We start from the raw sequence: 17,169 nt of genomic DNA on the forward strand, positions 1-17,169 counted from the left end.
ATTTCATAATTAATTATAGTAAGCTATCTAGGAAATTTTATCTTAATTTTAAGTACTTTAGGAATTGACATCTAATTTTAACTTTTAAAATAAAAATGCTATTTCTCCTGAACTTTAGGAGTCTGTCCTGAAGAGCATAAAAGCTTCATGAAGCTGCCTTTCTCTTCTATTTGGAAAAGATTACAAATAAATTGTAAATTTAAAATGTTTAAGAAGCTTGTGAGTTGCCTTTTTTCAGTTGTTACCAGAGTGATTAATTATTCTTTTGCTTTGATAAGAAATGGTACTCTTAAAGGAAGCCCTATAGTTTCGAATACATCTTTGAGTTGTTTTTTAAAAAATAAAAATACAGATACTGTATCTATCTGTTCTGGCTGTAATTATTCTATGACTTTTAAGCTTTATGGTTCATGAGTGGAAAATATTTATTTTTGCCTGCTTAATTTTAATCTTAAAAATACCAACTTTTTTTTTTAAACCTACATATTATCAGAGTTATTCTATAGAATTATTTTCATTTAACAGCTTTAATATAGAGAAAAATTAGATACTTAATGATCCTTGTGGTGCGGTGGGGAGAAAAGAAATTCTATAAACAGGCTTTTCCCCTTCTTTAATTATTTCATATTATTGGCTGAGGGCACAAACTACTCAAAATATTTAACCTTAGAAATGAAACTTCTCTGAAATTTGAATCTAACTAATATATATGGATATTAGACTCAGATCTTTTATGAGGATGCTTTAATTTCAAATTCTAATGTCCAGCCACGTGAAGGAGCGTGACAATCATGGGACTTAAGGAGCTCTAACTGATGAGTCTGTTGTCCCCACTGATAGGTGTTGACAAGCGCTGTTTACCTGGCAGAGTGTTAAGTCCCTCCTCCCCTTGTAACTGATTAGAACTGCTTAAAGTAGTTTGTTGGATTAATTGGAGTATGACTATTAAGATTACTTAATAGGATTTAGGAGTGATATTATGTTATATTTCTAAAACAAAGACATTAATTTTGATACTTTGTGCATCAATTTTTTTAGACCTCCTTAGCTACGTGTTTTGCTCAAGAAACTTTTGGGAAACAGTACAAACAAACTATAGGACTGGATTTCTTTTTGAGAAGGATAACATTGCCAGGTAAGAGACTCAAAGCGCAACACAGAAAATTGTGCATATTTTACAATAAGAAGCATAGGCAGAAATGTGTAAAATAAATTTTGGGGTTGCTTCTACATGAAAATATATGTAATCAGTAAATTTATCTTAGGGAGGTTAACTTTCACCAGCATCTACCATGAAGACATTGTCCATGGGTGTGAGAAAGTGTGTGTGCGTGTGTATATATATACATATACCGGTATATATACATGTATGTGTGTGTGTGTATATATATATATATATAGAGAGAGAGAGAGAGAGAGAGAGAGAGACCTCCATTCTCCTGATTTTGTTTACTACACATCTTTTCAAGGATATACAATACTTGCTTATAAACTTCTAAAATGTTTTAAAAATCAAATGCTATACAGTTATCAACAGATATTGTATAAACTAAATGGAAAAGACTGGAAAGGATTATTTTAAGAAATATTATTTTGATTAGCCTCTGCTTCAGTTTTTTGTTTGAAAATTGGACCAGAAGTATAATGTAGCTATGGAACTTCTGTGCTCTAATATGTGAATGCTGTTTTATGCAAGGCAGCATGAAATTGCTGGCATTTAATAGACCACTAAAATTTAGGGTCCCTAGGCACTCATAAAAATACAGTTTGAGCATTCAAGATGTTTCAGTTCACCATGCAAAGAAACTATTTAGATGCCAGTTGCAGCACATTTTGTGGGAAATACAGGGAAATAATAACAAAAAAAGAGTGGTTTCTGTTTTAAGTTAGTTTCTGAACAATTGGGGCTTTAAAATGCTCTGTCCATTCACTGTGATGGTTAAATTATATGTTTAAAGTATTTTATTAAGAGCAGTTTATCTTGATTGACCTTATGAAACAGTGCATCCCTCTCCTCTCTGAGGAAACCCATTTGAATAAAAACGGTTGCAAGTGTTGTGTGAGCATCACATGCTGAAATATGAGTGCTAGTGGAAAGGGTTTCATAGAACCCAGTATTATTGAAATATTTTAATCTCTCAGACACCGCATCTCTCAGACGGGTCTCCGTGAAAGTTTTAGAGCAGCTCATGAAAATTCTTGGCCATTGAAAGTGTTCTGCACATCTTACTAGTAATATACTCTTCCATTTTGTGGTGGTTTGTATTTTTTTAGCTACCAACGAAAAATAAGTTAGAAGATATAGTATGAGAAAAGCATTCTAACTTTCCATTATGGAGTTATTTTCAGCAAGAGGTTTAAATGAGAAACATAGGAATATTTAATTATCTTTTCTTTTAATGTATTCAAAACCAAAAATTTCATTTTATTTTTATTTTTCTCACCCTCGTGGATAGGTTACTGCCATGTTCATAATACTTATAGCATCCCCAGCAAAATGCACACACAAATCTCATAATGCCCATGCTGAAAACTTACTTTTACAGCAATTTTTCCAGAGGTGCCAGTTGTATACAGAAAACCTCACTGTGTATTTAGTTATTGACTGTTTTCTTTTGATGTTAATGAACAAAAGCACCATCTTTCTGTATCATTAATATTGTTTAATTTTTCTGATTTTTTTTAGTTCAAAGACTTAAATAAAGGAGCAAGCGTCTATTCAAACATTAAACACATTTTAAGACTTGTTTTGGACATTTTATGTTTTTGATACATGTGATGATTTCTGACTTGTTGCACAATACTCCCAGTTTTTAAGTTTTGATTACTTTGCAAAAATATTTGGTATTTTTGAAATCCAAAATTATATTATAATATTTTAGAGCTATAAAGTAATTATGTTAAAAAATAACATTAGGAAATGTATATTCAATGAATATAAATTTAAATTTCCTTATTAAGTTTTATTTTGATGGGCAGAGTTCCAGAAAAAGTTTCTTTTTTTTGAAAGGGCAGTTGGTTTTATGCTACTTAATGGATTCAAAATTATGGTAGAAATTTCAATAGGAAAAAATTGTTTTAATGTATCTTGATTTTATATAATTAATAGGGACATTAAGAAAGTGAATACATTACAAAGTACAGAGTATATCCTTAATATGTAACTTTAATTTTAATTCATCATAAGTGGTAAATGTAGGATGATCAGTATTTGCATCATTTACTAAAACGCTGCAGGTAGCAGTATTCGGTTTATAGCAAAGCAGCAGAGCAGCCGCATCTAATCTTTGTTGGTGTTCTAGCAGCTCTTACGTCCATTCAGATTGTTAGCAGTGTAGTACCTCCTGTCCATCCATTCACATTCTCTTCGTGCACATTTTCAAGGTCGTTCCTTTGTAAATACTCATCCATTTTAGTGTATTTCATGATCTGGTATGCTGTATAGTCTGGATGCAACCACTGTGCAGATTTTACTGCTTAAAATAGTGTATCTGTTCGTCAGAGATTCTGCTGATAGAGCTTCTTAAGAGCCTTAGTCAAAATACTTTCAGGAAGCTTGTGGGTACAGCCCAGTAAACAGCCTTCTACTGTGAAAAGGATTTCTGAGTCTTAGGACAAGAAGTGGGCAGACTTGTGTTTTTAGTTCCATCTTGACTGTGCAGCACTTTAAGTAAGGTTAACCAAGGCACCACGTGTACTTCTACAGGGTCACTGTTGAATCCTCTTTGTGGCTTTGAGTCATACCAAAAGCAACTTACCTGTATTTTGTCACCTCATTTATTTTATTTTATTTTTTTCCCTAGTTACATTTCATTTTGTACAGAGGAGCAGGGATTTTGTAGCATTTTTGCATTTGGGGTTAGATTGCTGAAAATTTTAACTCTTTTATTAGTTAGAAGATTATATTCTTGATTTTTAAAAGTATTGCAATATTGGTTATTTCAGTACTTTTATATCACATTATAGGTGTGCCATTTTGAAAATACACGGGGAAGCTTCATGTTTATGCCTGCAAAAACTAAAATGAATGTTGATTTGAATTCCATCTTTATGTGATTTCATTTACTTTTATTTTTATGTGTTAATAAGCCTCAAATTATGGAAATTAAAAATATGTAGTATTTCTAAATATATGAAATAACTATGAACTTAATATTTGTTGAGCTTATAATGATAGTCAAAGTTTTTTGTGGTTTTGGCTCCCATTATATATCAGTGGGTTATCAGTAATGCATAGCTGTTCTTATTTGAGGCACTGACTTATGTGTATTAAGAACACAAGACAATCACAACAAGCAGTGTTTTTTTTGTAAAGGTATGGATTTAAAAAGTACCCTCAACATGCAAATATAAACCTCTTAGATGGAGGCAATTGAATAAACCATTCAGAGTCTTTCAAGTGATTGTCCTCAGAATTTGAAAACATGTAATAACAATCGAATCCCTAACACTGTAGTTGAGGTAGTCCCAACACTTAGTTCAGATAGGATCTGAATATCAGAACCTGAAGGAAACAAGCTTCACAGTTCTTGACGTGAAGTTAAATGATAGAGTTTATTGTCTTTGGAAAAAATGGGATTAGGTCCCTTTTATTAAATTGCCTAAAACTTTACTCTAAAAGGTTAATATTGTTAAACATTGTTTTTTTGAAGTAAACAAATGATTGTAAAGAGTTTTGCAAGTAAAATCAACAGCGAACTGCCTGTTTATCTGAGAGCTTCTGAAAGTATTTGATATAATTCTAGTGGTGGCTAGTCCCATGTCACCGGCTTAATTTGAGACAGCCTTATAGGGGGGTGATTTCAGCTCCAAATCTTGACAAACTTAGATTTTTAAGAGATTAGGTTTATACGAGTTGTTGGACAAGTCTCAGTCTGTGACATTCTGCTTTTCGGGTTCATTGAGCTTCAAGAACATGTCAGGACTTACTCTGGGAGTGTTGGAAGTGTGTGTGCTTGGGCCTGATGGCGGGTGAGAAACTTCAGTAGCTCTCGTTACTGCTAATGGAAGGTCCCCACGCAAACCCTCCACGTGTGGCAGAGGGAGCAGACCTACATCCAAATAACGGGAAGACTGTAATGCATACCAACAGAGCTTGAAGCTAAGGGCAGACCTTGGCCGGTTAGTCCGGAGCCATGCTTTCCTTTTAGTTGCAAAGTTGAATGGTGTGACTAACACTCTTGGTTTGGGTGTTTTACATTGGTATAAAAATTCATATCTTATAGTCCTTTTCTTTTCTATTTCTTTGGTTTATGAAGTGAGATCACTTTTTTTTTTTAGTTTCTGAGTTTTTATTTTCCCTAATTTGCAATCATTTAGAAAGACACAGTTTTTGGTGGGAGAGCTCACTTTGAAGGTACTGAGACTTTGTCTACCTTTGGAGAAAACAGCATAATTTTATTAGGAGAAATAATTTGAAATGTTAAATTAAAACACATATTGAGCATGGACTCTTTTAGTCACTAATTGTTTTGAATAGAGTAGCTTATCATACATTTTTCTATCAACCAAATGTTTTACAAATGAACAAAAAATTTTAAAGATTGCTTTGTATTTTTGAACGCTTCTATAATGCTTGTATATGGAAAAAGATTTGACGTGCTATTTTATGAAGGCATTGCAACACATGTTATAATTTGTCTCAATGGAAATGCTTTGAACAGGTATAAGTGCATCATAATAGTGATATAGGGAGTATGTATCCTACCTCACTTCTGAAAAGGGTTAAATTTGAAAATATGTAGTTTTTTTATTGTGTATACTATTACATATAATGGCTAATATTCAAATTCAAAAACATTAGAAACTGTGGGTCCATTTTTGTTGTCTGTTATCATAGTGTGGGTTTTAGAACCTTTTTGAGTATGGAACTTAACATCAAAATTCATTATGTGCAATAGTGTAGGTTAGTATATAAAGTTCGATTTTTATTTTTAAAGTATATTTCTTACCCCAGGTACAAGTGCTGTATTGTTCTAGTTTCTGTTTAAGAATTTTTTTTTTAATGTTTAAGAAATTTATGAATTAAAGCTTTCTTTATTTTCTTTTGTTTTGAAGGTGATTATAAATGTGGTTCCATGGAAATGGGGTAAAAGTATAAACCTAAATTTCCACTACGATTTCTTTTAATAACATTATTTTATAGTTCCAGAGATCTGACTGTATGGATTTGCAGAAAAAAAGGCAAATTAGGTTCAGGGTTTCGCATGTGATTTAGTGTTCTGTGAAACTGTATTCAGTTGTTATGTTATTACTCATCTTTTTTGTATTCTTATTTTTACATTCTTTTTTTATGTTCTAGGAAACTTGAACGTTACTCTTCAAGTGTGGGACATAGGAGGGCAGACAATAGGAGGCAAGATGCTGGATAAATATATCTATGGAGCACAGGTATGACATGAATTCTGTGCTTGCTCTCATACGGAACATCCTTCCCTCACAGACATACACACAGCTGGGCACACACACACTGTTAACATGAATTCTGTCTAGTAAGTACGGAGACTCAGTTTATATCTGTGCTCATCTTTTGCTTTCGTCTTCCCCAAATTATGTTTGGGATGATTTGGGTCAAAGAACTGGTGCGACTAATATTAATATACTACTTATATTGTCAGCAGTTGAATAAATGGAGTTATAAATGATATTTTGATATTAGCTAACTTCATAATAGTGACTACTTTCAAAATATGTAAGATGAATGAATGAACAATATGGAAAGGGAAAATTTAATTTCACTTTAAGTTGTAAGAACAAAAGGCATATTTTTATGTTTATATTTTTGTGCTGTTAAATAGTCCACTAAATATTTAATAGTTTCCCCGATTTAATAGATATATCAATATATTGTATCAGAAAACTCCGTCGTCGGCAGCCGTCCGTCTCGAGAGACGATGGTGTAGCTTCTTAAGAGTCTATCTGCACCGCCGAGAATGGCTGTGCAGTCCGACTCGGGAGTGACACGGTATCTGTCTCCTCCCGTGTTGAATCGACATCTTGCGATGACGCTGGAGTGTCCTCTCCAGTGAAGCTGAAGCTACAGAGCCTGGGCAGGGTGATATGGAGGGTCTGCTGTTGCCCATGCAGCAGACCCCCCCTCTCTTCGCAGCTGAAGGGTCCAAGGGAAAGATGGAGTCAATACAGCTTGGCTTCAGGTGCGCCGCAGGAGTTGCCGGTGTTGACTACAACGTCAAACCGCCTTAGGGACTCCGGCTCCGGATTTTCTGTCGGGGTTTACTCCCTTAGCCTTTCCCCTGAAGAGGTATGCCGCAAGGCAGCGGAGGTTTTTTGGAGTCAGAGTTTTCCTTCTCTGTATCAGAAAACTAAGTATGCCTAATTATATGTATGAAGCACATGCAATATTTTTACATGATAATGATGTCTTTTCAGAAGGAAATGTATACATGATACAACAGTTATTTAGCAACATGTCATCAGGAGGCTTTGGGGGAGTTCGCCGTTTTCAGTAGGACGGTTAGAGCTTGGTATGTGGGGCCGTGGGGCTCCTAAGAAATGAGTCGGGAAGGCGAAGACAGAGGACGTTAAGCAGTTTGCTTTGTGAACTTTGATGATAAATACTGTGCTTTCATTTGTGATGGAAAATGGAATTTGAATTATTTTATAACATAAATGAGGCTCATACAGTTCTGAATCATCTCTAAAGGTCCTAGAGTATTTTTTTTTGTTTTTTTTTAATTATTGATACATGGATTGGGCTCTCGGACCGCTTTCTCCTTTGCCTTTTCTGCTACGTTATTCTTTGTCTCCTAAAAAGTCTTTGTGCTCGTATAACGTTTTTACTTGTGACCGTATTACTTGATATTTTATACATGTTCATTTTTGTTTTAAAATGTACATCTCACATTTTAGTTTCTGGCTTTATTATTGTTGTTTAATTTTTTGTTTTAAACTGATTATGATTAAAGTGGATATTAAGCTAAAGAAAAATTACAAAATTGCTGAACAGAGATTTGTGGGAATCGACAATCCTGTTTCATTCACATACTTGGTAAAATGAGATTTGAAAATAACCAACTTTCTCCTCTTTGCTCCATTAAAATCTATTTTCAAGGACACCTATTGGATTTTTAAAAAAGTGAAAATTAGATTAGCCAAGCTTCCTATGCTATTTAATTCTGAGTGTCACATATAATATTTTTCCTTTTTTAAATAGTTGTTCTATTACAGTTGCCCCATTTTTCCCCCCATTGTTCTCCCCCACCCCCCACCCCCACCACAGTCAATCCCACCCTGTTGTCATGTCCATGGGTCATTTATACTTGTTCCTTGACTAGACCCTTCCCCTTCTTTCCCCCTGCTTTTTTAGATTTAAAAAAAATTTTTTTAATGGTTTATAGATGTAGCTAGAGTTAGTGGAGAACAGGGAGATTTTATGCATCTGGGTAAATAATATAAAATTCATTTAATAAATTCATTTAAAATTTAAGGGAATATAACACTCATGCAATAGATTCTTTCAATTTTACCATATGTGAAATCATTAAAAAATTTATTGATATACTTAAATTAGTTTGTTAATATTACAAAATTATGGTATATAAAAATTAATATTGATATGAAGTATATATAATATAACCATTTTAAAGTATATGACCAGTGGCATTTAGTACCTTCAAATGTTGTATGACCATTCCCTCCTGTCATTTTGTGCTGTGTATGTTTTATGCTATCACATATCTGCTTGTAATCAGTAGACATTAGTGGGCAAATCTGTAGAAGTTTCAGAAATGTCCATCTTTTTTGAGAGTACTTGAGTGTCGTAAAATGTCTCTATTTTATTCTAATGTACTTCCTATCTGGGGAGGAAACGAGTGTTAGCTCTTTCTTAGAACTTGTCACAGAAGGGTTCTGTTCTAAAGGTGCATGTTGTCTCTTTTCTCTCTGATGGTGCCTTATGTATGTTTTACAATTTCTATGAATGTTATAAGTCTGTACCATATTTTATTAAATCACAATATACTGCAGTATTTCTGAGAAGTTCATGAACATTTTCATGAAATTATCTCAGGAAACTTAAATTTGAGATGATAAAGTGAATTGTTATAAATTCATGATAATAAGTTTTTTCTGCTTTTTAGAGATTCTAAATTAAATGCTATGTAAAATATATAAAGTGCATTTACCAGTAGTTTCTTTTGTTAAAATATGTGTAAATTTTTTATCCAGTCCAGAGAAGCTCTGACTATAATTCACTACCATAAATTGGAGAAAATGTTACTTTTAAGAACAACGCTTTCAAGAACATTCTAATATAGCATTTTAATATATTTAAGAACTTTATATTATGTCATCATATAACTGTTCTTTAAAGTGGATCAGTACTGTTTCTGGAGTTGTTACAGGTGCTGTATGTAGCCTGTCTCGTGACTACCTTAGATTTTAGTGTACACGCCACAGAATAGAACTATTACGTAAATAATGTTTTGATAAGCTCTTTTGAGGATATCAGTATTATTAGGATTCTGTTTTAGTTTCTTTAGCTTATACATTGGGTACAGCAAGAATAATCTTAAACCCATCTGGGCTGTTAAGCTAGTGAATTTATTTTTTAAAAAGCTTTTAACATCCATGAAGAGGCTTATTATTTTACCCTCTTCATTCCCCCCCCCCCAGTATTAAAGCTTTAGTAATAGTCTTGATTAGTGTTGTTTGAAACAAAATTGAATTGACACCCAAGAAAGAATAAGTGAGGTAGTTTGATAAGAACTAGTTCTAAGAATTGAAGTATGTCCCAATTAAATTCCCAGATTTTGAATTACCTTAAAATTTTCTCGGAGTCTTTAGAAAGATGTTATAGGCTACTTTTCGTAGTGGTGCCGAGCAGGCACACAGTATGCAGTGTTTAGGGCCCCGTGACCTGTGGCTAACAGAGGCTCACAACAAACCTCAGAGAAGGGCCGCATGGTTCATTTTCGGAGCTCTTTCCATCCTGGAATCTAAGTGGTTTGCAAACACTGCCCTACTGAGCATAAACTCAATGAAGGATAGTCACTGGGAGGCAGAACATAACTACTGTTCTGTGCCGGTGGCCCCCCCCCCCCCCCCCCCAATGAGCCAGCCTGGTAACCACCAACAAAAGGATTTGGTGTCTCTGTGACAACTGGGGTGAGGTCACATCTGAAAGCGGGACTCCCTGCGACCCTCTGCTATCTTTTACTATGAATTTCCTAGTTGGATATTTGCCAACTAACAACTAATTATATTTACAGGTCTCTCTCGCTTTACTATTTCTCCTTACAGATTGTACTTACTCAGCAAAGTATACGATGCAATGAGGATCGTATCATCTATATGATTTCTTTATATAATTGAAAACTAAAGTAGGTTATTTATCATACAAATTGGGAGAAAAATTCCCTGCGTTTTGAGAATAGAGAACCTTTCATTTTGGGGAAGATTGGATTGTGTGTGTACTTTGCCTTATTAAATTTTAGAAGTAAGTCTCTAAGACCCCCTCCCAGACGGCTGCACAGCCGCTGGTGTGTGTTCCTGAAGACCAGTTGTTCTTTGCAAGGGGTGTCCGTTTGACTCACCAACTCTCCGTGCTCCTTAGGTATGGTGGCGAGTGAAATTGGTGGGAATTAAAGTACTGTACGAAGGAACCTTATGTAATATTTGCTGAAAGTCTTGAGGTTTACAAAGAGAAGGAATTGCAGGGGAAAAGTGAAGTTAAGACACAGAAAATAGAGGAAAGTATTGTTGAAGAATTTGAAGATACAGAAGGATTTATTAAACTTGAAATCTGTTTTTCCAAAAGTCCTGGCAAAAGGATTTGGGAAGAGGAGCACCTGCGTGGTAAAGAGGGCAGAGGAAGCACAGGGCAGTCTGTGGGTAAAGACACAGGAAAAGGATGCGTGGCGGGCGGATACATGGATCGTGATAGAGGGCATCCGGGCGTGAGACGTGGGGTGCGTTTAGATACCCCCAAGATGACCGAGAAAATTATTCCCCGCAGTCGCCATCGTATTCTTTCCAGACTTAAGTTCTTGCCAAGATCGTTGGGTTTCTGAGGGAGCTGGGTTTTTCTTTTGGCTGGGAAGGTTCTGATAGAGTTCTGGAAGGAGTCAGAAGAGGTATGGATGGATCGATGGGGTGCGGGACTCAGGGCTTTCCAGGTGCTTGTATTCCAGGGCCCCGGAGAGGTGAGTGCCTGGAGGTCTGTCTGTGTGCGCCGACGCCGGTGGGCGGAGGCCCTGGCAGTCCGTGGCTGCTCATGGGAGTTTCGGTATTTTGTGTCTTTGAAAGAGTCAGTCCATTTCATTTAAATTGTTAAATCTTAGCCATAGAGTTGTTCATAGTATTCCTTTATTATCCTTTTAAAGTCTGTGGGATCAGTAGTAATGACTTTATTAATTTGTCTCTTTTCTCCTCCCTGCCCCCTCACCCCCCTTTTTTGGGCTAACTTGGCAAGAGTTACCAGCTTTTGGTTTTGTTAACTTTATTTATTGTTTTTCTTTTTTCAGTTTCACTGATCTCTACTGTTACTATTTTTATTTTTTTCTGCTTGCATTAGGCTTAAATTGCTCTTCTTCCTCAGTTTCTAAAGGGGAAGCTCAGGATATTGATATTTCTTCTTTTCTCATGTGTGCATTCAGTGCACTATTATTGCTGCATTCCCAGAGTTTTGGTAGGCTGTGTTCTTGTTAGTTTAAGGTATTAATTTTAACTTCTCTTGAGATTTCTTTTTTGACCCATGTTATTTTAAAGTTGTTTAATTTCCAAATATTTTGAGTTTTTCCAGCTGTCTTTCTATTATTGATTTTTAGTTGAGTTTCATTGTATGCTTTGTATGGTTTCTAGTCTTATAAATTTGTTAAGGTATGTTTCAGGGCCCAGAATGTAGTCTATCTTGGTGAGTGTCTCATGTGAACTTGAGAAGAGTGCAATTCTAATGTATGTTGGACAGACTATTCTGGAAATGTCAAGTAGGTGAAGCTGATTGTTAGTGCTGTTTGGTTCAGTTTACCGATTTTCTGCCTGATGTATCAATTAATGAAAATGGAGTGTTGAAATCTCCAATTATATTACTGAATCTGTAGATTTGGAATTCTTTATAGTTTATCAGTTTTGGTCTCATGTGTTTTGTTATTCTGTTGTTAGTTGAAAGTACATGAAGGATTGTTATGTCTTCTTGGAGAATTGATCCCTTTATCATTATGCCAGTCTTTATACTTTAAACAGTTCTCCTTATTCTGAAGTCTTCTCTTTCTAGAATTAATATAGCAACTCTAGCTTTCTTTTTACTAATTAATGTTAGCATGGTAGTTCTGTCTTCCCTTACTTTTAACCTTTTTTTTTATATTTACAGTGAGTTTCCTGTGGACAATATATAGTTGAGTCTTGGTTTTCATATGCTCTGACAATCTTTTTTTAATTAGTATATTTAGGTCATTCACATTTAAAGTGAATTTTGGTATCGTTGGGTTAATATCATGTTTGCTTTCTATTCCTTGTTGTTGTTCTTTGTTTCTTTTTCTCTTTTGGTCTCTTGTGGTTTTACATTTATCTTTTTACTTTTACCTCCTCCCTTAGCCTATCAATTATGCTTAAATTTTTTTTTTTTTTTTTTTTTTTTTAGTAATTTCTCTAGAGTTTTAAAAGACTTTATTTACTTTTGGAGATAGGGGAAGGGAGGGAGAAAGAGAGGGAGAGAAACATTAATTACCTGCCTCTTGCACACTCCCCAGCTGGGGACCTGGCCTGCGTCCTAGGCATGTGCCCTGAGTGGGAATTGAACTGGTGACCTTCTGGCTTCCAGGCTGGCGCTCATCCACTGAGCCACACCAGCCAGGGCTGCAATATACAGTTTTAACTAATCTAAGTCCATTTTCATGTAACACTATATTGCTTCCCATGTAGTTCAGATATTTCATAAGAGAATATTCTCAATTCATCTCTATTCCTTATGATATCTCTGTCATCATTTCTCTTGTCATATGCTAACATCACTCAATACATTATTACTATTATTAGTTTTAACAGTAAACACTTTTTCCTTCTTTGTTACTCTACCTTTATTTATGGAGAAATCAATTTCTTACCAATGAAATAATTTCCTTCTCCCCGAAGAACCTCTTTTACCATTTCTTCGAGGGCAGGTCTGCTGGTTATGAATTCCCTCAGTTTTTGTCTGTCTGGAAAGTCTATCTCGTCTTCTCTTGTGAAGGATACTTTTACAAATAGAATTCTAGATTTTTTTTTCTAACACTTCAATATTTCACTTCATTCTTTTCCTACATGGCTCCTGATAAGAAATTCTTTGTAATTCGTATACTTATTTCTCTATAGATAAGGTATTTCCCTTACCTCCCGCCCCCGCAGCTTCCTGCAGATTCTCTCTCTGTGTTTGCTTTATGCAATTGGAATATATGATATGACTAAGTGTAGATTTTTTGGTATTTATCCTATTTGGTGCTTTATGAGATTCCTGGATCTGTGGATAGATGTCTTTAGTTACTTTTGGCAATTTCTTGGCATTGTTACTTCAAATATTTTTAAAGCTCTATTCTCTCTCTCTTTTGGTCTTCTCGTTAGGTGTATGATACACCATTCAGAGTTGTCCCATAGTTTTTCGATATTGTTTTATTCATTCTTTTTTTTCTCTTAGCATTTTAGTTTTGGAAGTTACTTTTACCTTCAAGTTCACTGATTCTTTCCTAGTCTGTATTCAGTCTGCTGATGAGCTCATCAGTAGCATTCTTTATTTCTGCTACAACGTTTTTGAAATTTAGTATTTCCTTTTTATTACTCTTTAGTTTCCAACTCTTTGCTTATGTTACTCACCTATTCTTGCATGTTGTCTACCTTAAAAAAATTTTTTTTTCTTTTTTAGAGAGAGGGCAAGGAAGAGAGGGAGAGAGGGAGAGAAGCATTGATTGGTCGCCTTCCATATGCGCTTTGACTGGGGACAAACCCACAACCTAGGCATTTGCCCTGATTGGTAATCAAACACAACCTTTTGGTTTGAAGGACAGTGCCCAGCCAACTGAGGCACACTGGCCAGGGCTTATCTACCCTTTTTATTAGAACTCGTAACATACTAATCTTAGTTATTTTAAATCCTTGGTGTGATTATTACAAAATCTGTATTATATTTGAGTTTGATTATAATGATTGCTTTTTTTTTTTTCAAACTGCCTTTTACTCTTTTAATTTTTTGTTGAAAACTAGACTTACTGTATCGAGTAATAAGAAGTCGGGCAAATAGGCCTTTATTGTGAAGTTTTACGTTAACTTAGCCAGGAGCTGGTCTGTGTTTAATGTTCACTGAAGCTGTGGGTGCCAGAGACATCAAATTGCTCCATGTCCTTGAGTTTTTCACTCCTTTTTTCTGGGTATCTCAAAGAATTCTTCCGTAGTTGAAGTTTGTGTCTTGTAGTTCTTCCAGCTGTAATCCACTGCTATTGTACTGAAGCCCCTGTGGTGCTGTGGTAAACTGTGAGGGAGGGGACACATTTTGTACTCCTATGATTGGGAAATTATTCTGTCCTCTTGTGATTAAGTCATGACTTTTTAGTAGCCTGTGGCCTTCACAGGTGTTTCTTAGCTCTTCTCTCTTAGGTGAAACAGGATGGCTCGAGGGGGCTGGAATTAGGAACTGTCCCTCCTCCATGCCATAACAGAAGACTCAAATTAAGCTTTTTCTCTTGGAGAGGATGCCTTTTTTTTTTTTTACAGATACTGCTTTGGCCATATTTTGCAATGGTTGCTTTCTCCCTTCCCATTGCCAGAGCCATGAGGGAATCATTCTTGGCTACCACGAGGATTTGGTGGGGTTCCTGAAAGTAAAACCCATTACCTCGAAGACTGTGTTCCCCAGGAATTTCTCATTTTCAAACCAGACCACACTCACCCTTGAGTAGTTCATCAAATTTATCATTTAAATGTTTCTACCCTTTACTGGCTCCAATGATTTCTGCTTTAGGTACGACTCTCTGAATATACCTGTCTCTCTAGGTTTCAGGATGGAAATTTGCTTGGTAAACTCAGCTCTGTTATATCTAAGAAAATTTATTTTCAGCTTGTTTAGCTTTTTTATGATCGTAAAGACAGATGGTGACGACTTCCAGTCTCGTTATATGTTGGAGTTGAAACCAAAAGTTGGGGAATTCTTTTTTCTTTACTTAATTATTTTAAAGTTTATTTTTCAATTATATTTGATATACAATATTGTATTAGTTTCAGGTGTACACATAGTGGTTAGACATTTATATACTATATGAAGTGATTACCCTGATAAATTTAGTATCCGTCTGGCCTGGAATTTCTTTTGTATTTTAGTGTGTTTGGTTTTCTTATCTTCCCTTTTCAAATTTCACCATAGTGGTGAAGGTCAAAACTAGTACAAAACTGTCATCTTAGGAGGAAAGATAAAATCATAGTTTTTACATTAAATGGTATTGCAAATGGGGTATATGAACATACAGACGTTTGAGTAGGTGGATAGCTAGATTAATGAAAAAGTGATAATCCTTTTATCTTTCTTATGGATCTTGGAAGATTTATAGCTATTGCTGACTGAGAAATGCCAGGACACATTGTTCTACATCAGGAATCGCAGACTTTTCCGTGAAGAGCCTGATAGAAACTATTTTAGGTTCTTCAGGCTTGCTGTCTATACTTAACTCTGCGGTTGTAGTGCAACAGCAGTTCCTTATTGGTAATACTTAACGTAATGAGTATGAGTACATTTCAGTAGAAGTTTATTTAAAAATATGGGGTGTGAGCTGAATTTGACCTGTGGGCCATAGAATCCCTGGTCTGGATCAGTGGTATTTAATTTTTATTCCATAGCTCTCTGTAATATTGATTATCAAGATATGGTAGCCATGTTTTATTTGCATGTGTTCTCTGTTGACCTGTGTTGAGATGAAGTTTGCATATATTAATTAAAGGGGTTCCAAAAATCTTAAGGTTTAAGAGTCATCATAGGTCAAGGCTCAATTTTTGAATATAAAAACTACCTTAAAACTGCTTTGAAAATGTGATTCTTTTTCAGTAAGAATAGTAATAAAAAATTTCCAGCAATTGTGTTAGTTTTTAATAGTCTATTTTTTATTATTTCACTTAATCACTTAGGCATGGTAAGAATTATAAGGGAGGATGATAGAAGCATTGCCCAAGATCAGTAGATAGTAGAGCCAGGACTGCAACCCAACAGCGGTGTGACTTCCAAGGCAGAGCTCTTTTAACACAATATATTTTCTCTCATGACAGCTGGAGGTGGCATCAATAGATTGAAGATTAGCTTTCTTCAGAGGTCAGTTCTGGGCCTTCTTAATGAGAAAAGGATTGTGCTAATTATTTCAAATAATTCTTTTTTAAATTATATTTTATTGATTATGCTATTAAAGTTGTCCCAATTTTTCCCTCTTTCCCACCTCTACCCAGCACTCCCCACTCCCTCAGGCAGTCCCCACATCATTGTCATGTCCATGGGTCATGCATGTAAGGTCTTTGGCTTCTCTACTTCCTGTGCTGTACTTTACATCCCCATGGCTATTCTGTAACTACCTATTTATACTTCTTAATCCCCTCACCTCTTCACCCATTTCCCCACACCCCCCCCCCCCCCATCTGGTAGTCATCAAAACGCTCTTCATAACCGTGATTTTTTTTTCTGTTCTTGTTTGTTTAGTTTGTTTCTTAGATTCAGTTATGGGTACATATATATTTGCCATTTTATTGTTCATAATTTTGATCTTCTTTTTAAATAAGTCCCTTCAACATTTCATATAATAATGATTTCGTGATGATAAACTCCTTTAGTTTTTTCTTGCCTGGGAAGCTCTTTTATCTACACCCCGATTCTAAATGATACATTTTCTGGGTAGAGCAATCCTGGCTATAGGTACTGGCTTTTTATGACTTTGAATATTTCTTGCCAGTTCCTTCTAGCCTACAAAGTTTCTTTTGAGAAACCAGCTGACACTCTTATGGGAACTCCCCTGTGGGTAACTAATTACTTTTCTCTTGCTGCTTTTAAGAGTCTCTCTTTATCTTTAACCTTTGGCATTTTAATTATGATGTGTCTTGGAGTGGGCTTCTTTGCATCCATCTTGTTCGGAACTCTCTGTGCTTCTTGGACTTGATGTCTATTTCCTTCACCAAATTAGGCAAGTTTTCTTTCATTATTTTTAAAAATAGATT

The 17,169-nt window shown here is 35.2% G+C and overlaps 1 protein-coding gene across 2 annotated transcripts in view; it reads left to right on the plus strand.

Moving 5' to 3' along the window:
* Positions 1 to 17,169, plus strand: part of RAB28 (RAB28, member RAS oncogene family) — a 73,369-nt gene that overhangs the window by 3,650 nt on the left and 52,550 nt on the right. For both annotated transcript variants that reach the window (XM_090267068.1, XM_090267069.1), the window contains exons 2-3: positions 1,039 to 1,135; positions 6,302 to 6,390. In XM_090267068.1, the coding sequence (XP_090123194.1) occupies positions 1,039 to 1,135; positions 6,302 to 6,390 (186 nt within the window). The remainder of the gene's footprint in view (positions 1 to 1,038; positions 1,136 to 6,301; positions 6,391 to 17,169) is intronic.

This window comes from Furipterus horrens, unplaced genomic scaffold (assembly GCF_987537825.1).
Source record: "Furipterus horrens unplaced genomic scaffold, mFurHor1.1.pri manual_scaffold_2, whole genome shotgun sequence".
Lineage (NCBI taxonomy): Eukaryota > Metazoa > Chordata > Mammalia > Chiroptera > Furipteridae > Furipterus > Furipterus horrens.